At 42.1% G+C, this 26,248-nt stretch overlaps 2 protein-coding genes across 3 annotated transcripts in view; both read right to left on the bottom strand.

Moving 5' to 3' along the window:
* The window catches only part of Cdkl4 (cyclin dependent kinase like 4), a 43,750-nt gene extending 39,316 nt beyond the window's left edge, over positions 1 to 4,434 (bottom strand). For both annotated transcript variants that reach the window (XM_005360755.3, XM_013351346.2), the window contains exon 1: positions 4,332 to 4,434. The gene's annotated coding sequence lies outside the window, so the exon portion shown is untranslated. The remainder of the gene's footprint in view (positions 1 to 4,331) is intronic.
* A 3,499-nt stretch (positions 4,435 to 7,933) lies between these two features.
* The window catches only part of Map4k3 (mitogen-activated protein kinase kinase kinase kinase 3), a 162,298-nt gene continuing 143,983 nt past the window's right edge, over positions 7,934 to 26,248 (bottom strand). The window contains exons 27-34 of the mRNA XM_005360786.2: positions 25,388 to 25,446; positions 23,559 to 23,662; positions 20,170 to 20,341; positions 13,991 to 14,059; positions 13,824 to 13,916; positions 12,132 to 12,202; positions 9,919 to 9,974; positions 7,934 to 9,338 (exon numbers count right to left, since the gene is read on the bottom strand). Of these exons, the coding sequence (XP_005360843.1) occupies positions 9,251 to 9,338; positions 9,919 to 9,974; positions 12,132 to 12,202; positions 13,824 to 13,916; positions 13,991 to 14,059; positions 20,170 to 20,341; positions 23,559 to 23,662; positions 25,388 to 25,446 (712 nt within the window). The 3' untranslated portion in view covers positions 7,934 to 9,250. The remainder of the gene's footprint in view (positions 9,339 to 9,918; positions 9,975 to 12,131; positions 12,203 to 13,823; positions 13,917 to 13,990; positions 14,060 to 20,169; positions 20,342 to 23,558; positions 23,663 to 25,387; positions 25,447 to 26,248) is intronic.

The raw sequence follows: 26,248 nt of genomic DNA, 5'->3' as shown, positions 1-26,248 counted from the left end.
CTCTCTCTCTCTCTCTCTCTCTCTCTCTCTCTCTCTCTCTCCTTTTCTTTCTTTTTTCCTTCCTTCTTTCCTTCTTCCCTCCTTCCCACCCCCTCTCTCTTTTTCAGTCAAAGTCTTATTATGTATCCCTGGAACTCGCAGAAATCCATCTGCCTCTACCACCACTCTAGTGCTGGGATTAAAGGTGTGTGTGTGTGTGTGTGTGTGCATGTGTTTCTGTGTGCGTGTGTGTGTACGTGTGCTTTTGTGTGCGTGTGTTTCTGTGTGTGTGTGTCTCCGACCAGCTTTATAATTTCTTTTAAATGATTTATTGGAAGTTCTTATCACTACAATGACACAACTAAAGAAATTAAAGATGTGTAAATTGGAAATAAAAAAGCAAAATTGCCATTATTGTATGTAGAAAATGCTAACAAATGGACAAAAAATTATTATAGAACTAATGATCACGTTGGCAATGGACGCAAGATCAGCACACAATATTGCCAACAACTTATAATGAAGAAAAAAAATTTACTCCTAACGAAATAAAAAATACTTCAAAATAAATGTAGCAAGCCATGTTCAAGACTGTTCAAGACTTATACACTAAAAATTATGAAACATTACAGAAGAAATTAAAGACAGTCCAAATTAAATGGAAAAAAATGTTAAGTTCATAGATGGAAACTCAACAGAATGTCAACTCCTATGAAAGACTTTTTTTTTTTTGTTTTTGGTTTGTGAGACAAAATTTTATTCTGTAGCCCAGTGTGGCCTCAAAGTGTGGCAATCCTCCTACCTCAGCTGCCCAACTAACGGTTACAAGCATGTGTGAGCTACCATTCCTGGCTGTCAATAGACTTTTTTTTTTTTTCTAACGTAGAAGCTAATCAGGTGAATTTTAAATTTATATGACAATGCCCAGGACCCTAAATAGCTAAAATAAACACAAACTTGGGAAATTGCTATCACCTGGACTTAAAGTTTATTAATGCTATGGTTTATTTTAATAAAGCTATAACAAATCAAGGGAGTGAGATGATGGCATGAAGACATATATTATCAGCTGGGAGGTGGTGGCACACACCTTTAATCCCAGCACTCGGGAGGCAGAGGCAGGTGGATCTCTGTGAGTTCGAGGCCAGCCTGGTCTACAGAGTGAGTTCCAGGGCAGCCAGGATTGTTCTATAGAGAAACCCTGTCTGAAAAAAAAACAAAACGAAATGAAGTATCTATCAATGGAACATAGTAGTGAGCCAAGAAGTAGCCTTTTAAGTTATGTCTGGTTCAGTCTCTCTTGTTCTGGCTCTAACACTGTGCCTAAGACCAGATAATTTATACCAACAGACATGTACTGACTTAAAGTTCTGAGTCTCCAGGACCAATACGAAGACACTGGCATTTTCTTCATCTGTCAAATGATGGGAGGTGGGAACCAAGGGCGAAGGAGGGCGAACTCCTCATTGATTAATAACCACACACATCCCACCCATGAAACCTCAGGGCCTAATTACCTCCCGAAGGTTCCATCTCCCAACATGGCCAATGGTAATTACATTTCAACATAAATTTGGAAGCTTCGTGGAAATTTCAAGTCACAGAACTTACTAATTGTCTTTTCATAATGAATGGTGCCAAAGTGCTTTGGCAGGGACAAAAGTCTCTTCAACAGATGACGTCAGGACAGCTGAATAGCGACATGAAAGGAATACTAACTGGGCCTCACGAGACAGTGACGTCATAGGGCGCAGCCAGGTTCAACTTGGGAAGCAGGAGGAGGAGGAGGACTGGGTATCAGGAGTATCAGAGGCTAGCCTGGGTTACATTTCAAAACACTGACCCTCCACCCCGAATACAACAAACAAAAAACACACAAAAATAGGAGAAACAAGATAAAACAGACAAAACCCCAAATCTAAGAATGGAAAGCTAGGTTAAAGCAGTCAGATACACACCCACCCACCCACACTGTGTAATTCTATACACATAAAAGTTCTAGAAAATACAAAGTACTGAGGAGGCAGACACAGCGTCTCCTTTGTGTTGTCGCTTAGCAGATGCGGTCCTAAGGGACTGGCTCAAACAGGTGACTGAGAGCGCCAAGGTCAGGAAAGACCAAGGTCAAGGTCGAGACACTGCTCCAGAGTCACAGAAACTAAATAAAAAGGGTGTGCAGTGTGAGATCCTGAATTCCCTGTGCAGCGGGGAGAAGATCCTCAAAAAGCAATACCGGGGCAACCGAGAATCTAAATACCATATGTGCACTTGATTGTAAATTTCTTGATTTTGGTCATCGGTACTGTGGTTATGTTACAATAGAAAGAGGAGGAGGAGGAAAAGGAAGATGGCTCAACAGCTTGGTACAGCACTTTGCAAGCCTTGTGACCTGAGTCCAATCCCTGGAGTCTTTATAAAGGTGGAAGAATTAACTCCACGAAGCGTTAACTCCTCTGCACACACACTGTGGCATGCTCATGAATTAATAATAAAGTTTTAAAGATTCATTTTTATTTGTGTGTGTGTGCATGTGCTCTGTGTTTGTAATTTGTGTATTTGTGTCTATGCCTATGTCATGTGTGTGGGTGTCCACAGAGGCCAGAGTAGGCTATACCCTAGAACAGTGGTTTTCAACCTATGTGTGGCGATCCATCTGGGGCAGGGGCCCTTGGGTCAAGTGACTTTTCACAGGGGTCTCCTAAGACCACTGGCAAATACAGATATTTACATTACTATTCATAAGAATAGCAAAATTACAGTTATGAAGTAGCAACAAAAATAATTTTACGGTTGGGGGTCAGCACAACATGAGGAACTGTATTAAGGGTTGAAGCATTAGGAAGGCTGAGAAGCACTGCCCTGGAACATAGCTAAGGTGGTGTGAGTTGCTAGCATGGGTACCGGGAGCCAAACTTGGGTGCCTCTGGAGGGACAGCGAGCACTCCTAAACACTGAGTCATTTTTTTTTTATTGAAAGTACATCACGGCCTCTAACGGCCACAGGATAGACTTCACACTGTGGCAGGATGCTTGAGTCCTTTCTACCCCGCCCTGATTTTCCTTTCCTGTTTTGTCTCTCAGATTTTTCTCCAACGCCTTCAGCTGTGTCTGCTTATTTCTCCGCGTGCACTGTCTCAATCATCTTCCTTTTTCACACTTCAACTCAAGTGTCCCAGCCCCCAAAGGCAGGACGATGCCCACCCTGCCCTGCCCCTTCCTTATCTCACTGGACTTGCATCCATACCCATTCCCTGGCATACAGTAGGTTTTTAAATCTTATTATAGTTTCATTTTTCTAATCTTCTTTTTCCCTTTGTAAAAGCAGAAGCCACGGTACCTGTTGATTATTAGCACACTGTCTGGGCAAGGTTAAATGGGTATAGCTGTTGGATGAAAACGTTTCCATAGTTACCAGGCACCTTCTGCTCCAAGTGGGATACTTTCCATGCTAACTTCCCAACTTGCCTCTTGAGTTAATGGAGTTCACCTACAAAGGCAGGAGCAGGCTGGGGGCCACCAGTGATAGCAAAAAAGACTCACATAGGTGGAGGGGTGAGTGAAATTTCACTGGATTTTTCAATTCCTTAGAAAGTTTCTATGGCATTTCCTTACTGTGAAGGATTTACAGAATAATGTACCTGGAGAAAAAAAAAAAAAACACTTGATGGTTTGTTTTCCCAACTGTTTCACAAACTAAGTGCCGGAGGGATTGAGGAAGCACAAGGAATACACAGGCAAACAAAATTAAGATGGGGGAGGAAGCGGTGAGTAGGGAAAAAGGTGGAAAAATGACTTTCCTAATCTAAGATGTTAACAGGAAAGAAACTGTTAAAAACAAACCGGTAAATGCCTGGCTTTAGGAATGTTCAGGGAAAGGACAGGTTCGAGGCCAGGAAAGATCACTCGGGGATGCCGTCCACCGCTTATTGTCTCCTGTTTCCAGTGAAACCAAACATGCTTTCATGTTTAATTAACTCGATGGGGAAAATGGACTACCGACCGAGCATTCTGCCTTACTGAGTTACTACAATTTAAACGCATACATCTGCGTATCAACACAGTCGGAAACTAGCTCACACGTCATTTACACAATCTGCACAACACATTCGTTTATGTTCCACACTTCAGGTGTGCACACAAAAGACCTGGACGTTTGGCGAAAACTCGGTTCATTTCCAAGCCTCTGAGCTTACTGACTTTTCCCTGCGTCCAGGCCACACACGCGGTCCCTAGATGCACAGGTGCGTCTGTGTCCCTCCCTGACACCCCCACGGCCTACGAGTGGCTGACCTCCGGAGCCCCGCAGCCCCCCACTTCTCTCTGCCATCCCCGGCCTGGGAACCCGCACTTACACAGCACTGACTCGGGCGAGGCAGGCAGGGTGATGAGGGTGACGACGCGGTGGACGGCCGCGGGGCGCCCCAGCCTGAGTCGTCCGCTGCAGCGGCGCGGGAACTCCCGAGAGAACAAGCCACAGTGGCGTTGCCAGGGCAACGGGGACGCGCAGGCTGTGCAGCTTCCGGACAAAGGTTTCCTCCCAGAACTCGCTGGGTTCGTTCCCTGCCAGGGCACCCTTGAGTTAGTTACCCATCATTCTTAGCTCTTTTATCTTGTATTGTTTGGAGTCAGGTTCTGAGTCATCCGCCGTGGCTCACTGACATCTTTTTCGTTAACTCAGCAATGATGCTCCAGAGTGCCTGGCGGATTCAGAGTAAGGGACAAGGTTGGTCACCCAAGTGGAGAAGAAAGTAAGGTAAACATCATTGAATGTGACATGGAGATAAACGTATTAAACCTCAGGAAAGAGAAATCGAGTCGTTATCGGCAAATAAACAGCAGGTCAAGGCACACACACAACACCTACCATGTTTCTCTCTTCTTTGTCTCTATATACGTTGCCCAAATTTCCCTTATTCCATACAGGTGTTTTCCCTACCTCAGCCCCCATTCCTCACGAATATGCTCAAGTATCACATTTTAAACGAAATTAAACTAGTGACCACATGCATCTTGCTCCTCTTTCAGGACCAGAACCACGAATCCACTAAATTCACCTAAAAACACCTACACATTTTTGTATGGTTTCTGACCTTACGCCAGAAGACATTTCTCATCAGGTGTATGAAGTCACTTTATGTATAAATCTGTGGGGCTGTTTCCATTTTTTACTGGACTGTGTGTGTGGCCTCTGGTGTCTTGTTTTTCACCTAGAAACAGGGTCTTTGTTTGCTTTTGTGTATGAGAGTGGCCTGTGAACTTAGGGAGTTTGTCCTGTCTCTCCAGCTCTTGTGCCCCAAGAGCATTAGGACTGCAAAGGGCTGCTACTGAGCACAGCTTTACGTGATGGCGTTCAGACCTGGGTCTTTACACTTGCTTGGAAAATGCTTTATCCACCGACTCACATCTCCAGCCTGCCACCTTTTTTTTTTTTTCTTCAGAGACAGGGTCTCTCTATTCAGTCCTGGCTGTCCTCAAACTTGCAATGTACAAAAGGCCTGCCTCAAACTCAGGTATCTGCCTGCCTTAGGCACCACAACTGGGCTCCTCTCCACTCTTTTGAGATAGGATCTCATGTTTCCCAGGCTGGTCAGAACACTTGATATGTAGCCAAGGAAGACAATGAACTGAGTCTCCTATCTCTGCCTCCTAAGTACTGGGATGACTGTGCACACTCCTGGTTTCCCCAAGCTACTTGCCTATAGACTCTGGCTGGCCTACCTTTGCTCTCCAGCACTGTGCCTGGTTCACATGCTTTAGGCTCCATGGCATCCAATATCACTTGAACATGCAGTATTTTTGCACGTCTAAACTTTAGCCTCTCTCCTACCAGACCACTCCTGCATATTTTTTTTTTTTTTTGAGACAGGGTTTCTCCGTAGCTTTGGTTCCTGTCCTGGAACTAGCTCTTGTAGACCAGGCTGGCCTCGAACTACTCCTGCATCCTTTTGTTTCTTCTCCTCTACCTATGCTGTCTATTTCCCTAAAGCACAATCACAGTATCTTTTGTTTATATGTGTACTTATATAAAGAATATTTATATAAAGAATGTGTATATACATATATATGTATATGTGTGTGTGTTTACATACATCTATATGGTGGGAAAGGGAGAGAGGAAATGCAGGAGAGAGCACCTGCTCTACACAGCCTGGCCTTGAACTTGTGGTCTTCCTCCACCGCTGGGATTACAGGCATATAATCCTTAGCACACTGTGTACTTCTGCTATTTACCTTCATTTCACCAAGTACCCTCACTGGATGGATTTCTGACTTACCTCAATAGGAAATCCCCAACAGATGTTAGAAGTCCTTTCAGGGTTTACAGCTATCCACCCCCCACCCCCAACCCCTAGTCCAGTACTTTCCCTTCTGTGCTAGTAATGATGGGAATGACTAGACCTTTATTTTGTGGTCTCTACTTAAACACAACTCAGACACACCTTTTCTGAAGCACAGTTAACAAGAAAGGCATCCTGAATGTTAGTTGAATGACTGTTTCCAACATTGATGTGCGTGGATCTCGTCTGCAGAGCCTAGGGGTGTGCACTGGAAACTGTCATCCAAATGATTCTCTGAAACCAGTGATCCTCGGGCCACATTCAGAGATGCTGACTTAGAGTTAATCTATACCTGCGGTTCTTACTCATGGGGCATATCAGAACAATTTATAACTCATAGAAATAAAGATTAGTGGCCCTTACTCCTAAAGAGTTTGATTCCAGGGATATTTTGTGAAATACAACCAGTTATAGACACGTTCAGGGAGGGGCAGTATTTCTGAGTGCTTGGTGGTTTAATGTGGTGCAGGTTGCTGAGATATAACCTACAACAGCATCATCCGCCTTGGTAGCCAATGCTAAGAGCAGAATCTGGTTTCTTCAAAGTTTGCCCACAAGTCTTTCAGCTAGTTAGTGATGTTATTCTTATAAAGGTGATTACAAAATTAATGTTGGTTGTTTATGATGTATTAGAAAAATAATAACCATAACTGCTCCGATTCTAGACACAGTAATGGCTCTGAAGTAAACGATCCAAGACTGCTGTAACAGGTTGTGTAAGAGTCAACAGGAACAGCATCTCTTGGTCACGCAGCCACGTTCTTCCCACCCCATCTTTGGATTCCTGACCTTCAGCACTGCACCCCCAACACTCCTTTGCTGTTTTATCTCAGGCCGTGACAAAACACGTTCTGTAAAGGGCCTGACGGTAGACACTTGCAGGCCAGGCTGTTCCTCTGAAACCAAGTCTGACACTTAAGTATGAACATGGTCTTAGACAACAGATCAATACATAACTGGTGCTGTGTTCTCATAAAACTTTATTGACAAGGCTGTAGAGATGGCTCAGTGGTTAAGAGCATTGCCTGCTCTTCCAAAGGTCCTGAGTTCAATTCCCAGCAACTACATGGTGGCTCACAACCATCTGTAATGATGTCTGGTGCCCTCTTCTGGCCTGCAGGCATACACACAGACAGAATATTGTATACTTAAAAAGTAAATTAAAAAAAACTTTATTGACAAAAATAGGGGGTGGGCTAGATTTGGCTAAGATATTAATTGCCAACTCTTGCTCTAACCAAAATATCATGAGTGTTTAATTTTCCTGACAAGAATCCATGATTCTACAAAAGATGACCTTTTCTCAAGTGTGAGAATATTATCTTAAAAACACAGATCAAGGGGCTGGAGAGATGGCTCAGCGGTTAAGAGCATTGCCTGCTCTTCCAAAGGTCCTGAGTTCAATTCCCAGCAACCACATGGTGGCTGACAACCATCTGTAATGAGGTCTGGTGCCCTCTTCAGGCCTGCACACAGACAGAATATTGTATGCATAATAAATAAATAAATATTAAAAAAAACACAGATCAAATCATGATGACTTTTTTAAGCGCATTTCTTCATCAAAGCATTTCTCCTTAATGTTGCTAAGGCAGATGAGAAGCAACTACTCAACAGCATGTTAAAAAACATGTTTATTTTACAGTATGTACAATCAGGAACATATTTAAAACCATTATCAATTAAAATAAATGAAGAGCATAAATCACAATTTAGCTTGTTCTTAGTGTATACATACTCACATCAAAGTATAAAGTATAAAGAACATATACCAAAGAGAGCCAGAAGTGTGCATCTTGCTATAACTTGATATCCATCTTGATAAGATAGATTCCATTGGAAAAAAACAATCAAAAATAATTTTAACCAAACTAAGTTCCTGTGATGTGTATTAACCATTATAATGTTTATATGAGGTAGTAACTAAATTATTTGGCCATGTATTAATACTCTAAATCAAAAGAAATATGAAAGTGATAAAAACAGAAAGGCCAACAAAAGTAAAAATCCCACGAGAAATCTGATCACTGTGGAATGTTCAGCTTTTCAGTGTGATTATGTGAAATGTCCAGTGTGAACTCCGGACAGTGCGCACACTGTAACCCGACAACTGCGGGTTCTATCACGGCACCGCCATTCTGTGATTGCAGGTGTTTTCAAGCAGTGTCCTAAGCACGGACAGCAATCTTACACGATTCTGCTTCAATAGAAAACAAATCAGTTACTACAACAGGTCGCTAATCTGTTTCTTTCACATAGAAAACAATCTAAACACATGTAAAAAGGTGTTGTGGAGCCAAATGCAGATTCCGGCGTCACAGCTGTCTCCGTGACTCAGCTCATCACAGATCAACGCTCTGTGCAGGAGAAACACCAGTGCTCACATTAAAATTAAAAACAAGATTATAAAATGATTACAGCTCGTTACCATTTCAAAAGTTACAAGATTTATATCCATATTACTAAATTACATATAATAAAAATACAATAGTGTTAAATGTCTTGTTTCATTGCCAGCATCTCATTTTGTAATATAACCACACCCAAGAATATACTAAAGAATTCTTAAAATATTAACCCCAGTTGCATTTTAATCAACATTTACATCTGTACAGATAAGACACTTTTACATCTCATAAAAGTACATTATCTACATCAATTCTTAGTGTATGTCTTCAGCAAATGAAGTTTCACAGAAAAATACTGCTGCTATGTACAAAGATTACATACCAGTGAATTAAGCACTTGTGTGGTTCAGTACGCTAAATATATCATACCACTCAAAACAAAAGTTCTCCCACTGTCTCATTCACAATAAATTAGAAGGAACTGGAGCCAGGTGCCTGCAGCTTCTGCACAGCTCCCTGCATCCACAAACGCTGCAGTGGCCGTGGGCCCCGTCTCTACAGGTCACTGTCAACAACACCATGTCTTCAGTAGCTGTTCTCATGACCCGCCAAGATGTACAAATTGCTGTTTGCTGTTGGGTTATCAGTTGGCCTACTTTCCAAAACCACAACCCTAGAAGTAGTAAGAAACACACAACAAAACAAAGTCATTTATTTATGAAAACTAACAGTTAAAAAAAAAAAAGTCACTGCCTCTCTGTCAGAAAGCTCTCTAAATGCCACCTGGCTGCCTTACACAGACCCCTTTCCAGGAACTATGATTAAAGGGCCAGTTCCAGCTCTGAAAGGCACCCACCACTGCCTACGTCCAGACCAAAGTTCTTCTAGGACTTGGGGGTGAAGGGCAAGGGATGAGGAGAGGGAGAGAGGCTTGGTTCTTCCTATTAATCCTACACAACTTGTACTTTAGAATCTGATAATTCAGAATAGAAGTTCAGAATCTTATCTGGCATGAAAATGGAGTTCTGTTTGTTAACATGCACTGTGAGTCACTTTCAACAGAGTGACTGCAGCAAGTAAGTCCTGCCAGGCCCACGAGTTCCTGCTACTTGGAAGATTCGTCTCTCAATAGTTAAAAAAGGAGCAGTGTTGAACATGCAGAAATTTCAACTTTCCTGAAAGAGTAACCAGCCTTACACTGGATCTGGAAAACATACTTAGTACTGGACATTTTGTAACACCCATCTTCATACCTGTCAGATCCAAGGAGCCTGAAAATTCTTGTGTTATCTGAAATTTCTTGTGTTACCTGTTTAGTTAAAAAATAATTTTTAAAAATTCCTCAAATTAAAGATACAAAAATCTTTTAAAAATTCCTTTCTTTTGAGACAGTCTTGCTATGTAGCCCAGGATAGACCTGCACTCCTGATCCTCCTGCCTCAGTCTCTTATGTATGTGGCATCGTGCCTGGCTGCCGTATAAAACCCTGGTAGGAGAGGTTCTGGGCCACAGTACTGCAAACACCACCACCCACAAGCTCCCAGTCTGTAGCATGGAGACGGTCTCTGCCTCACTATGTGTTATAAGCTTATACTCACAGCAAGTTTTTAGTTAAGGAGACTTAATTGTGGTGAATCTGGAATTAACCCTAAAATAATGGTGAAAGAAAATTAGTTGCTAGATCATAGGCTTCCAGAAAATCTTTAAAATCTGGTTTGGGCCTCGAGTGCCTGCTATGAACTGTGACAGTAAACCCTGAAAAGGCAGTGCAGAGTTTGCATTTTGGGACAGTTCTGGTTCCCGGGGACTGGAACAGTCCTCCTGGCACTTCTCTAAGGACTGCTCTAGACGAACAAGCTGCTCCCCTGCTTTGCTGCTCCTCAGTGTGACCAACTGCAAACCACTTGAGGAACAAAGATTGAGACCATGAAAAAGAGAAGCTCGGTGTTGATGGCTTAGAGAACACAAAATAGTCCACTATGCCTCTAGCAAAAAGCCCTTCAGTGTTGTAGGCTGAAACTTAAACATTCAATTTGATGTTGAAGTGAAATTTCTTCCATCAAAATCCTACGATGAGCTGTTCTAGAGACCCCAGCTCTGGTGAAGGAAAGACCTTCACTTCAGCAACAGTGGCTCAGGCCTGTGAGTGCCTGAGGAAGGATGTGATGTTGTTGGGGGCGCACTGAGGATCTCACTGTGTACTTTAAAAAAGGCCTCCATGTAACTTGTTGGACAAATTTTCTTTCCTTCTTTCTCCTGCCTGAGCCCCCTTTTCTATTTCACAACCTGCTCAGTGACGCTGCTGAGATCAGCTTGGGGATCCCAGGGAAGTCTTTGATGGTTTTACCTGTCTATAATATTTCAGGGGCAACCATTCTTCTTGCTCATGCTAACCAGCATTGCCAGCAGAAAGGCTGAGCTAAATTAAGTATGTCATATGTTTTAAGAGTTATTTCGGTACAGCAAAAAGCACTCATGCAAAGGGGACAACCATCATGTCACATGAACAAAGGCAGCAGGGTCAGGAGGCAAGGTGGCTCCTCAAGGCTTGCGGGGTCACTGCTGTTGACGTGTGTCTGGGAGGTGAAGGAGTCAGCTGACTCGCGTCTGAGGCAGTTAGTGGAAGCGGGAAGGATGGATGAATCTGTGTGGCTAATGGAGAGGAGACAGTGCCGCTGCTCTCAGCACAGCACTAAACACAGCCAGCACACAGAGCACTGCAGGGATCACTCAGGAACTTGGTACAGTTGAAAGAATTTGCTTGACAGATTTTGTGTCATCTACTTAATTTGTTTTAAGGATTCACAGCCAGACATTATGGAGAGAGTTGGAGGTCTCCATCGGTCTCTCCTCTCAGGAGACTGGGGAAGCCCTTGGAAGAGAGGGAGGAGAGACTGTAGGAGTCAGAGGGGATGGAGGGCATCGGAGCAGGGCCCTCAGAACCAACTCAGCAGGGCTCATACGGGCTCACAGAGACTGAAATGGCAAGCACGGGATTCTGGCCAGGTCCTCTGTGTCTGTGTTAAGGCTGTTAGCTTGTCTTTGTGGGACACCTGACAGTGGGAGTGGGTGTATCTCTGACTTTTTAACTCCATTGGGTAGCCTTGTCCACCTCGATATGAGGGCATGTGCCTAATATTATTGTATCTTGTTTTGTCCTGTTTGGCTGTCAACTTTTGGAGACTTTTCTGAAAAGGAAACAGAGGGGAAGTGAATCTGGGGGAGAGGGGAGGAGGGGAGCTGGGAGAAATAGAGAGAGGGGAAACTGTGGTTGGGATGGACTGTATGAGAAAGGAATCTATTTTCAATTAAAAGAGCACCAACAAAAGGAGACAGGTCTCACTATGTAGCTTAGATTGGATTTGAACTTTTAATTCAAATGACCCTCCAGCCCAAGCCTCCTAACACTAAGACGTCTGGCTCCTGACGACAACTTAATGAACACACTTCAAAGAGGATGGCTTACCTCATTAGATCTAAAACTTCTACCCTGCATCCCGTGTTTCCAGAAAGCGAGCACACTGTCTTGTAGACAAACTAGAAGACAAGAACAACGCAGTCACTGCTAATAGTACAGAAGTTCAGGGACAAGCATCCCTTCATGGCTGCCTATCCCGCACAGCAATGGTCCCATGGCTCATCTCAGTATGCACAGAAATGGCATCTTTACCTCTGGGATTTAAAACATTTAATATATAGGATGCATTCATCTTTTTTGGTATGAAAAAACTTACTGAAAATATGCACTAGACATTTGTTTTGGTAAAGTAATTAAAATAAAACATATAAACACACAGAAAAGTACAGGCAACAGTAGAGAAGCCATATGCACACTCTTCCCAATAATCAGATCTAAATATTCGACCACATTTCCCTTTGCTTCAAACAAAGACCACACCTGGACCCCCTCAACTCAGCCCAGATCTCATTTGGCCTGCCTTCCTCTCTCGGACAGCACTGTAGTCAATTGTAGTCAATATTCATCATTCTCACATCTGTTTGCATAACTAGTTCTGCGCTCTCAAGATAATTTTATGTTGAAGTTTCCAACTGCCATCCATTTATCATAAACGATGGCACACTCCTCATTCTTGTGCCTGTTTTTGAAAACGTGCACAATATTTTCTGAATCATAGCATTAGGAGCAGCTCATAGGGCACAGACATAAATAAGGCAAATTTCAATTTTATTGTTTCTACCTATCAGTTCTATGTATTTCTATCTTTCAGTTCCATATTTACATCTTTGATATAGTGTAACTGTGAGAAAGAAATCTGATTTGTTTCCTGCAGAAAATCAATGGTGCTGGCATCATTTTTCCACTGACACACAACACTCTGGTCCTTCTCTTTGTACCATTCTTCTTCCTGTTTGTATCTGTGTTGACAAACAAACTGTTTGCTCTTGGCCTCACCCTCTGCCAATGTATGTACATGAAAAAAACTATTTTATTGGTAAAATACTTAAAAACCCCAAACCTCAAACCCCCAAGCTGGGCACAGTAAGTGCTAATTATTCTTCTCTGCAGAACCACACTTCACAATCATTTTCTGTTTTACTTTCTCAGCACTTTAAAATCTGGTATTGCCAGAAATCCCTTCCAGAGAATACAACCAATCATGAGAAAATGGCAAGAACTAAGTTTTGTTTGTCTTTTTGAGACAGGGTCTTGCTAGGTTTTTGAGGCTGAACTGGAACTTGCTATGTAGCCCAGGCTGGCCATGAACTCACATTCTTTCTATCTCAGCCTCTTGCATCCTAGGGATACACGGATGCACCACTACTCTCAGGAGAAGAATTCTTATATACCAAAGTCCTCTGAACATCAGAAAACAATGCAAAACCACAGAGAATGCACCGAGTGCCAAATTTTAGAGCACTTATAGGGAATCTACAGGATTCTGGAGGAAATGTAAACTCATAGACATGTTATAAGAAATGCTGTTCAACTCTCTTTTGTGAATGCCACAGCTGTGAGGAAGAACACATCACAGCATGTGACCACCTCACAGACTTAGAGGATGTAGGAGCCTGACACTGACTTCATATTATACCCAAATGAAAAAGGCCTTAGCAATGTATATTTACAAATCTGTAACTATCAGACACATCATTTTAAATAGTTGTCAGTGCAAAGAAAAACAAAGCAACGACTCACCTATGGATTCTATCTGGAAATCGAAGGTGAGTTCTGATGATAATTTCCTGCTGGATTTTAATCTTCCTTGGAGATTCACTATTTTTATACAACCTAGAGAAAAACCTAAGTCACTCAAGAGTATAAAGAGAGGAATGTTACCAAAGAAGATGCAAACGGAAACTTACAATCCAAGCACACGAGGATGGTGTCTCTCTCCAGCTGGGTCACATGAGTGACGTTTGTCTGTGGGGTATCTACAACACAAATACAGCCAGATAAAGTCATAGAAACCCACAAAATTTACAATGTCTTCTTTCTTAAAGAAAGAACTGTGGATGGCTGCACTTTAAATGGATGGACATTTCTTGCAGGGCACGCACAGTGGTTGCCCTGGACCACTGTGTTCTGAAGGCAATGTGGACAATGGGCACAGCAGAGCTGGTTCCTGTCAGTTCTACCACTGATGAGGGCATTATTTATATTTTACATTTGAAACAAGGAGTCTCCTCTTGTATATTACAGTTCTGGCCAATTTCTGACTTTAAACTCAGACCATCTGGGTTGTGCTTTGAACAATCACCAGATGCAAGCACCTAGCTCATGTAATCAATGTATATTAAATAAAAGAATTGGAGGGTTAAACTACTTTTTAACTATAAGTAAGTTAAAATACCGAGGTTTTTTCCAGAAGCTCCTCATGTGTTTGTGGGGTGTGTAGACAATGTGTGTTTTGTGTTTGGCTGTGCTCTGTGTGTAGGCTAGAGGTCAACACTGGGTGTCTTCTACACTTCTTCTTTTGAGACAGGGCCTCTCATTGAACCTGGAACTTTTTGTTTCAGTTAAACTGGCTGGCCAACAGGCCCTGGAGTCCTCCTGACTCTGTCCCCAGCACTAGGTTACAGATGCGCAACACGTGGTGTTGGGGATCAAACTCAGTTCCTCATGCTTGCCCCGGCAGCACTGCATCCACGGAACCATCTCCCAGGCCCCGGATTTTCTCTAGGAAACACTGATGCCTGAACAACGCTTTCAGGATTTCCGAGAAATCGGAGTGTGATGGATGGGCAATACAAGTTAAGAACCGAAATTGTTTCCTCTATCTTTATCTCGTGAACGCTGAGAGATACTTTCTGTATTTATAAAAATCCTTCAGATAAAAGCAAGTGAAGTTTCTTGGAAGGGAGTTAAAGTCATTTGTAGGAAATGAGCCTTTTGTCTAACAATTAGATTGCGTTTAAAATTAAAACACTCTAAGAACTAAGACATTAGTGAAACTGACTGGCAGCAAAATATTTCTCACCCAGCAATCTTTTCCTGTGAAATAAAGATGAAACTAGAAAGCAGGTGTGCCCTAGCTGTCTCACAGGGAAAACAGTGGATAATGGAGATCATAACAGACTTTGGGAGAACCAAAGACAAATCTTAAAATACTGCAAAGGGCTATGTTATATACAGCTTCCTTCCACAAGTCTCTGTGAAGAAAGGTTTTGAGTTCAGTGTGTCATTTAACACCTTGGCTTCATGTGTTGTGAGTATAAAAGTTCCCTCAATTCATGTGTGTATGTGTATGTCTGTCTGCTGTGTCTTTTGTTCCTTCTCCCCTTTTCTCCTTCTTAACCCCCATCCCTATCCAGTTCTGACAGACTGTCTCTCTCCTAGCCCAGGCTGACTTGTAATCTTCCTGCCTCAGGCTCCTGAGTGCTGGGCTCACAGGTGTGAGTCACCAGTACCTCTTATTCTTTCTTCTGCCTAACAAAGCTTACTAGAAACCTTTCTTTCACATTTCCCCTTTGAGATGTCCATTCTCTATTGTACAGCACAACATTCCATAGCAGTGTGTGTGTTGCTGTGGTTTTGGGGAGAGGGTCTCATGTAGTCAAGACTGGCCTTGAACTCACTATGTAGCTGAGATTGGTCTCGAACTCCTGATCTTCCTGCCTCCACCTCCGAAGTGCTGGGATTACAGGTGTGTACCATCGCACTTGGCTCTATAGTATTTTTAGAAAGAAAAAAGTAAAAGGGGCTTTCACCATCAATAGGTTGTTTAAAAACTAAAGATAAGACATTTAAAGGTAATTTTTTTTAAAGTGTGAGAGTTCATCTGGTTTATTTACCAAAAAAATTAATGTTGTATGTCTTTTATTTTGCTACAGTACAATATGAGTTTCAAACTATAATCGAACTTCTGCAAAAGGACTAATCAGACTTAATATTTGCTAAGGTAATTAGGGTAAGTTGCCACAGAGGAAGTGCCTGTTCAGCAACTTGGCGATACACATTTAATATTTGAAGAAATAATTATATAGGAATAATTTTCAAACATCCTCACAAATACTTCAGAGATAGTCATTAACTTATATACATATCTGAGCTTTAAATCATTTAAAGTTTCATTAAGGATGCTGAGCACAAGAATACCAATTATAGGAGACATCTGTACTCAAGGTAGTGCAGCTGTCCATCCAAGGCATCGACTGTCTTGTCTTTTCTATCAGTCTGAGGTTTGCATACACATGAATTTAAAGAAATTTATTATTTATGAGTTATGGGTATTTGGTCTGTATGCCTGTCTGTGTATCACTTCACTACCTGTTTCTTAGGAGGCCATAAGAGCCCCTGGAACTGGAGTTACAGAGAGCTGTGAGCTACCATGTGGGTGCTGCGAATAGAACCCAGAACCTGTGGAAGGGTAGGAGGATCAATAGAACTGAATCGAAGACCCAGATATCAATCCACACATCTTCGAACACTTGATCTTTGACAAAGGAGCAAAAAATATCAAATGGAAAAAAAGAAAGCATATTTAACAAGTGGTGCTGGCATAACTGGATATCAACATGTAGAAAAATGAAAATAGACCCATATCTATCACCATGCACAAAACTCAAGTCCAAATGGGATCAAAGACCTCAACATAAAGCCAGCCACACTGAACCTTATAGATGAGAAAGTGGGAAGTACACTTGAACGCATTGGCACAAGGGAACCACTTCCTAAATAGAACCCCAGCAGCACAGACACTGAAACAATTAATAAATGGCACCTCCTGAAACTGAGAAGCTTCTGTAAAGCAAAGGACACTGTCAACAAGACAAAACAACAGCCTACAGGATAGGAAAAGATCTTCACTAACCCCGCATCAGACAGAGGTCTGATCTCCAAAATACACAAAGAACTCAAAAAATTGGACACCAAAAGATCACATAATCCAATAAAAAAAATGGAGTACAGACCTAAACAGAGAACTCTCAATAGAGGAATCTAAAATGGTTGAAAGACACTTAAGGAAATGTTCAAAATCCTTAGTCATCAGAGAAATGCAAATCAAAACAACTATGAGATTCCATCTTACACCTGTAAGAATGGCGAAAATCAAAAACACTGATGACAGCTTATGCTAAAGAGGTTGTGGGGAAAAGGGAACACTTCTGCATTGCTGGTGGGAGTGCAAGCTAGTACAACCCCTTTGGATGTCAGTGTGGCGAATTCTCAGGAACAACCTTCCTGAAGATCCAGTAATACTACTTTTGGGTATATATCCAAAGGATGCTCAACAAGGACATGTGCTCAACTATGATTATAGCAGCTTTGTTAGAAACAACCTAAATGCCCCTTGATTGAAGAATGGATAAGAAAAATGTGGTACATTTGCACAATGGAGTACTACACAGCAGAAAAAAATAACAATAGCTTGAATTTTGCAGGAAAATGGATGGAGCTAGAAAACATTATTTTGAGTGAGGTAACCCAGACACAGAAAGACAATTATCACATGTACTCACTCATAGGTGGTTTTTAAACATAAAGCAAAGAAAGCCAGCCTACAAACCACAATTCCAGAGAATTTAGACAACAATGTGGACACTAAGAGAGACTTACATAGATCTAATCTACATGGGAAGTAGAAAAGTATAAAAAGACAAGATCTCCTGAGTAAATTGGGAGCATGGGGAGCTTGGGGGAGAATTGAAGGGGGGGAGGAGAGGAGCAGAGAAAAATGTAGAGCTCAATAAATTAAAAAAAAAAAGTAAAAATAAATCTTAAAAAAAAAAAAAGCAGAGTGATCTCCTTTCATATCAGTAGCACTGACTGTGGTTTACCAAACGACGCAGTCTGGAGCTGGGGCCTCGGAGTACACTGATGGAGCTCACATTGGGAAGCACTGGCCTTTGCTAACTACTCTACTGACACCCTTACTAAAGTGATGCAGTGCGACTAAAAAGGTAAAATTTATATTTAGATACTTGAAAATATAAGTGTTAATAAATGTCTATATTTTTTTAAAGTATTTTTTTTTTTGAGACTAAGTTCTAGTTATATAGCCCAGGGTAGCTGTTTCTCTGACTCAGCCTCCTAAGTGCTGGGACTCTCGGTGTGCACCTCCGTGCTTGGCTCTGGCAGCTGTGAATGGCTGCTTCATTACTACGGTCGTCACAAAGACTTGATCTTCTTGTGAATAGTAACACCCAACAACTGAGTTACATAAAAGCCTAGAAATTAGTGTGAAAAGAGACGGAAAGCACTACAAAATATGAAGACTATTTGCTCATATATCAAGCTGTTACTTGGTTTTTTGAGAAACATGATTCTGTTGGAAATACTAATATAGCCTTTTTAAAGTAAAATTATTAGAAATGTGTGTCATTTCTAGATTTTGAGGGGGAGAAAGAGTGGTTGGGATTAGCCTCCAGGCTTTGTGTGTGTGTGTTTTAAGATTTTATTTTTAATTATGCATTTATGTCTAAAGATGAACACATGAATGCAGGTTCCCTCGGAGGTTGGAAGAAAGTGTCAGATCCCCTAGAGCTGGAGTTGCAGGTGGCTGTGAGCTGTTTGACATGGGTGCTGGGACCCAAACTTGGGTCCCCTGCAAGAGCAGTACATGCTCTTCATTGCTGTGCCTTCTCTGCAGCCACCAAAACACCAAGCTTTGTGTGCTGTGCATTAACTGTGCACTCTATTACCCTGTCACACCAGCAGCCTACAGAAGATAGACAGCTGTGTAGATAGAGACCACTTGGTGTTTCCTGGCTGCCCAGACCCAGAGCAGAAACTGTATTAATTAAAACACTGCTCAGCCTATTAGCTCAGGTTTCTTATTAACTAACTCTTACATGTTAAAGTAATCCATTTTTATTATTTTGTATTTTACCATGAGGGTTGTTGTTGGTAAGGGTGTCTTTCTCCTTTGGCAGCTACATGGCATCTCCCTGATTCCACCGTTTTTTTTTTTTGGTGCCAGATGTTGCTGATTATAATAAAATAGTCCCACACTACCTCAGAATGGAGTATAATAAAGTTTTCTTATTTAGAGGCATACTCATAGATCAGCAATTCTCTGCACAAGGGAACAGGACCCGAATCCAGCAGCCAAGGAGCTGCACACATTTTTATATCTGTGTATTCAGTACATATGGCCATGCCCAGAGCGGGCCAGTATCTTAAAGGCTACTGGCTGAAGGAGTTCACACAGCACAGCTGTACTCCTCAAAAATCAGAAGACCACACTGGTATCTACCTCATTTTATGCTAAGACATGAGTGCTTCTATGAAAAACACTTAACAAATATATATGGTTATGGTCTGAATCTGAAATGTTTTCAATTGGTATAGGTCTTAAACCTTTCATTTTACATTTTACTTGTGTGTGTGGAGACCAGAGGACAACCTGTAGGCGTCAGTGCTCTGCAATGTGGGTCCCTGGAATAGAACTCTGGTCAGCACATCTGGCAGCAAGCACCTTTACCCACCAAGCCTCCTTGCTGGCCCCTCATGTTTTATTCTTGCTCCTGATTGGTTAGTGGTGCTATTTTGAGAAGCTGTGGGATCCTTAGGAAGGAGGGTCTTGCTGATGGAAGTTCACTAACAGGGACAGGGCTCTCAAGATAATAGCCTTTCTCCTACCTCACGTCTTGTTCTCTGACTTCTGGTCTGTCATGATCTGAATGGGGGCTCATCACATGCTCCCGGTGTCAAGAACTGTTCTGCTCTAGTAGGCTTCCCTGCCATGGTGGCTGAAGCATTTTGAAGTCATGAGCCAAAATGAATTTTAAGTTGTTCTTGGTATGTATTTGGCCACAATAATGTACAAATAATCAAGACATATAACAGATTCACACACGAAACTCATTTCCACATTTAAACACTGTATGTACTTTCTATATATCTGTTTTTCAATCAAATTGTTTAAAATGTGTTGAACACACTAACTCAAGTGTAGAGCATGTTATCTCTTCTTGTTTACTAATAGAGTTATTTAAGACTGGCTTTTTATGCAGTTTCTGCTTGCTGGGAAATACAGAACACTTATTGCCTTTAAAACAACCAATGCAGTAGCTTTACTAATTACACAACGATCACAAACCTGATTCTGTAAACCACGACGAGGTAGAATTTGGATTGACAGTCTCAAATCGAACCACTTGGTTGAAGTCTCGTCCTCTGCTGACCCCAACACAAACCAGAGGGTACTCCTGTTCAGGGACCACCAACATCTCAAACATCTGGAGTGGACACGGCATCGGAAAGTCTATGTGCTGGAGAGACACACACACAAGTTGAGCAGAGGGACCAAGGCCACATCCTACAGGAGCAGCAGTGAGAGATCTGAAGGGATTTCTGCTCTCAAGACTGCTTCTTGCTCCAGAAACCCAAAGTGTGCAGATAAATCTGAAGTACAAAGTATCTTTATTAACATTAACTTGAAATCACACAATATTTGGGTACTAGTGCTAGAAAGAAATCTATCCCATCTCTCTTGTGAGTGAGAAAACGTAGTTCAGGAGCTGAGTGACTAACGTCAGTTATACTCGGTTGCTTTTCTTACCACGAGCAAACATGGAGGAAGACGAGAAATACCAGCCCACACATGAACGAGAAGAGAAATCTAGCCTCCCATCTCAAGGGATTTCATCAATACATTAACGTTGATACAATGCCATTCTAACTTTATACAACTTTATATAAATTTATATAACTTTAAATTTATTTTTATGTTGCTATAAAGAAACACATTCCCAGTTTGGAAATCTGAAAATAATAAAAAAAAACACTAACTTCATTAATAATCAGAGACAAAACAACAAAATATGTCCATATCCACCAGAATAACTAAAATAAAGACCAACAAAAAGAATGATAGCCAAGTGAAGGGCAGTGGGGACAGATACTGGGACAGTCACTTCGGCTAGATACGCTGTCTACCAATGTTGAACACTTGCGCTATGACTCAATACTTGAGGGGATCTACAGAACAAGGTCGGCATTCTCAGGAGACTACACCAGACTGTTCATGGCAGCTGTTTAGAAGAGCTAGAAAACATCCAATTGGCTGCGAGCAACAGCAGGGATAGAACACTGAGGCCAGCAGAGAGTGTGAGGTCTCCTAGACCGGAGTTACGGATGGTTGTGAACACTACGTTGATGCTGGGACCTGAATCTGCGTCCTCTGAAGAATAACCACCGATTCAACTTTCCAAACCTAAAACTGTCTTATTTTTAAAACATTTAATTTTTAATGATGTGTTTGTATGTGTGTACAGGTAGCTCAGGAGGCACAGAAAGATGTTGGAGCCCATGGAGCTGGAGTTACAGGAGGTGCTAACTACCTGATACGGGTTTTGGGAACTGAACTCACGTCCTCTCTAAGGGTAGAACGTGCTCCTAATGACCATCTTCAGCCTAATCTTCCATATCAGGTAATTTAAAGACATTAAAGAACATTCAGATGTGGCTAAGACTACAAATGTAGCAAGAAAATGATATTTCTGGGTCTCTTGCGCTGTCTTTTTTTTTTCTGAGCATGTAAGAAGCCAACTGTTTTGACTCCCTGTAATAATCAGGCTGAGTGCATATGTCGCTAGCAGCATGGATTCCTGACTTAGACCTGGGCCCTGCACCTGACTTACTCTAGCAAACAAGGTCTTTAGAGTGAGAGAGTGTTGCTGGGAAGATCTCTAATTTAACCTTATTTATGATAAAACAAAAAAAAAAACCACTCAAAAACACAGCCCAATGATGCAAATATTGCCAGAAACACCACCAAGGGGAAGGACATAGAAAGCAAATTTAACGCATCTATTTAATAGACAGTCACAGCATAACAACATTGAGAAAATAAATAAATATCAAAATGTACAGTGTATAGAAGTCACACAGCAGACATAGAAATGATAGGAAAAGGGTGCAAGGCAGTCCTGCAGGAAAGGTCGGTGTGCACTTGACCTCGTCTAGGAGAGCTAGCCACAGGCTTCACCAGTAGAAAAGCCACTGAGGGGAAACCTGTAACTTGCTGTGTCTTAGAGCACATGTTTTGTGTGTTGTATGTGTGTGGGTGTTGTGTGTCTATGTCATGTGTGTTATGTGTGTGTGTGTAGGCCAGAGGAGGATGTCAGGTGTCTTCTCCACCATTTGATTCCTTATTCCTTTGAGATAGGGTCTCTCACTGACCCTGGAATTTGCTATTTCTCTGACAGGCAGACTGGCCAGCAGCCCCAGAGATCCCTCTCTACACCATTCACGCACTGGAGACGTAGTTGGCTTATACCCCCCTTTTTTTAAATGAGGAGCCTCACTGAGGGCCTCATGCATGAACAGCAAGAACTCTTATTCACTGAACCATGGCCCCAGACCCTCCTGCACTTCCTAGCTCCTTTAATGGGGAAATGGTCTAACATAACAGAAAGCAGCCCACCCATGCTGAAGTGTGTGTGGGTAACTGATACGCTGAAAGTGCTTTCGTTTTACAGAGGCGAAGAGTGAAGGAAGGAAGGGTGTAGTTGAAGCAGAGTAAGGGAGGGAGACAGGAAAAACCAAACTGTACCACCATTCCTGCTCCACCTAGGAAATACTTTTTCGAACTAGGCAAGATAAAAGAAAGGCTGAAGAAAAAAAACCACATATACAATTTTGCCTCAAATAGGCTGTATGCTCCAGGAAATTAATAAGGCTACTTTCCCTTAGGCTTCAATTTAAATAATTTCTGTTGCAGTGAGATTATTTTTGGAATTACTACTGCAAAAGGTTTTCAAATTTTCTTTAACATCAATGAAACCAGAGAGTAATATTCATGTGAGAACTAAAGCTGGCCACTGCTGTCTGCAGACTTCAGGTGACAGAAGCCAGTACCCAGGACATTCTGCTTCACACCACAGTTCTGAGGGAACCAGGACTCTGATTCTGTGACTCCAGCTATCTGACTCTGATTATCCACAAGGACCAAATGCTCATGAAATACGACCACACAAGAGCAAATAAAACAACTGAAAACTTTACTTGGTGTAACTTTTATACTATAAAAAGCCCCCCCCCGCTTTGTTTGTTCTGAGACAGGTCTCATTACCCCAGACTCCCCCCTTTGTTTGTTCTGAGACAGGGTCTCATTACCCCAGACTGGCCTTGCAATCCTGACCCTCTTGCCTCCATCTCCCATGTGCTAGGATACAGGCATCACTGTCGCAACCAACTACACCTCCTTGAAAGTATTTCAAAGATGAACTTTTAGTGAAAGATCCTATAGAAACTTAAACAAAAGCCCCAAGTTCTCCTGAGGTCAAGGGAAGGCTGGGCTTCTTCCAGTCCCTCACTGCTATACTCTATCTGTCTGGTTTCTTGTACAACTTTCACGTGGCCAACAATGTAGCTTTTAAATCTACCACACAACCCAAAAATTACCAGAATTGAGAATTACCTGAAAAAATAAGTTTTATCTTAAAGAACAGAAAAGCTCATACTAAGGATGCCATGAATGCTTACCTTAATTAACATAAATTTCTGCATTGGTTCTACCCATTCTAATAGAACAATGCTAGTCTGAAGTGCCCCGCACAGGTATTTATGGCCCGTGTAAGGATTTCTTACTGAAAAGGCAAAAAAGTAACATCAGTTTTCTTAGTGTATAAAATCCTTACAATAATAGTTATATGCTTCCCTCCTTCCCCCTTAAAAAAAAAAAGATTATCAAGAGCTCAAAAGCAGGCTGCCTGTTTGTCCCTTATTACATAGAAGGGAATGAGAACTACTGTCTCGGGAGACGGTGAGAGGTGCACCCAGCACATGAAGGACTGCCGGCTATATGCACAGGTGGGATGGATGCTGACCATGATTGGTGTCATGTGAGCAGTGCAGGGAAGCCAGCTGAGGCTGCACCATACTGAAGAAAGGTCCAATGTGAACTTGGGGAGAAGCTGTCAAATGAGAGGCTATTCAAATGGAGCAACGTAAATTTGGGGGAGAAGTTATCAAATGATAGGATATTCAAATGAGCCATCGTGAACCTGGGGAGAAGCTGTCAAATGAGAGGCTATTCAAACCCAGGTGGCTCACAGGGTGCTTTTGACACTGATGTACAGAGGCTAAAATGCTTGGTTTCTAAAAAAACAAAATATTTACTTATCCCCTTTTTTGTTAGACCCCTTCTATGGTCACTAAAAAGCATTACAACTAATCACATTTTATAATACAAAAGCTTACAAATAATAAAACAGAATTGCCTCAGGATTTTGAGCTTTTCTTACATTTAAGATATAGTTAAGTACATGGAAATAAGGGATTTTACAAAAACTGCATAACGGACCAAATCCATTAACTTCACATAGGTTAAATGGCAGAGGAACTGAGGGGCAACACTACCCAGCTAAAGCCAGCAGAAAGCCCAGATAGAAAATCAGGGACAACAAAAAACTGGTCTCTTTCCTCACACAGAGCCAAGTCAGTTGAGTGATGGGTTAGTTGCCACTCAAGGAACCAAGTCCACACAGCAACCCTGTCACTGGCTCTGGTCCAGCAGTTGCTCTTATTTCTTCTGAGCTTTCTGCCCAGCCTCTGAACCTGAGGCCTCAGCCTCCAGTGTCTTCCCCATCTTGTCTGTCTGCACTGCTCCTGTCTAGCTCAGTTTGTACGTGTTAGTGTATAGGAAGAGTTCATGTCTGCACTGGTCCTCTTCTGTTCATAAGAATCCAGCTAAGGTATTCAGCACTTAGCATGGAAGTGCTGGTATTCACTGCATCTCATATTTATGCCACTCTGTTCAAAGTGTCCTCATCAGCTCCTCAGTTAATTCTTCTGAGGCCCAGGCCAGCTGCTTTTCGTAGCCTTCCCACACCCGGCACTGTAATGACAGAATGCCACTTCCCTCTTACAGCAGTCATGACTTAAGGGGTGGAAATCATTTGGCCTTTTTTGTTGTTATGTGCAATAAGAAAATGAGTTGTTATAAGGGTGCGGGAGCAATTTAGTTTAGAAGTGTGCACAGGGGAACTACAGTCTTCATGTCATGAACACATGGTTCACCAGTACAGGCATGAGTACAAGCTGAGCCAGGGAGTGCACAGTAATGAACCACTCACAGGGAACATGACACGCTTGTTTTCTGTGTAAGTCACCCCACCAACTCCATCCATCACAACCAACAAAGTTTGCTAAGCACCTGCTATGCAGAGGTGCTGTACTTGTCTTAGCTTACACAGACACAGAAAGGCCAAGAATGCTGCTTTACTTAAGGGCTGAGGGAGCTAAAGCTATGCCCTATAGGACATGAGCCCCACAGGGTTCCATTATGCTCCGCCAAGCCGCAGTCTACTTACCCACACAGCACTTCTGACACCACTTGGTTTCGGGGATTTTTGCTGATACAGCAAATTTCCTAAATTTGAATGGAGAATATGTTAGCAGGCGGCAAATGTACATTGCAATAATGATGTTAAAGACCAGCGGGCAAAGCAAGAGCTAGACATTAGTTCTGGGGATTCTCCATTAAAGTAAGACTACAGGGGCTGGCCAAACAGGCCAGTGGGGGAAAGAAAGGTCTTTGCTATCAAACCTGATGACTGGAGTTTAATCCCTGGAACCCTAGGAGTGGACGGCTGTCATCTAATTTCCTCAGCATGCTGTGGTATGCAGGCATGACACCACACCACACACACCACACCACACACACTACACCACACACACAACACACAATAAATAAGTAAATAATATAGGTAGAAGGTTAAAATACATTAGATCCTTTTCTCAGGGCCTCTCATTAATTCCAAAAGGATTAAACTTTTAAGTTTAAACAAAACAAAACCATGGAGTAGTTTGAATACAGAAGAATATGACCCTAGGGTTTTTAAAAATGTAAAACCAATAGACTACATACAACACACACATGAGCGTTCCAGTCTTAAACTGCTGCATTAGGAGCCTGGTTCACCAGAAAGCACCAGTGACAAAGTGGAGAGAAGTCAAACACCAGGAGATGTATTTGCAGCACATCAATGAATTACGTTATGTAAAAGTTGTCTTATTGGGCTGATGGCTCAACAATTAAGAGCATGCATTGCTATTCCAGAGGACCTGAGTTCCAGTCCCATCACCCATACCAGGTGGTTCACAACAGCCTGAAACTCCAGCTCCAGGGGATTTGGCATCCTCTTCTGGCACCTGTGGGTACCTGCATTCAG

This window comes from Microtus ochrogaster, linkage group LG3 (assembly GCF_000317375.1).
Source record: "Microtus ochrogaster isolate Prairie Vole_2 linkage group LG3, MicOch1.0, whole genome shotgun sequence".
In the NCBI taxonomy this organism is placed as follows: domain Eukaryota; kingdom Metazoa; phylum Chordata; class Mammalia; order Rodentia; family Cricetidae; genus Microtus; species Microtus ochrogaster.
This window is presented reverse-complemented; position numbering and strand designations above follow the sequence as displayed.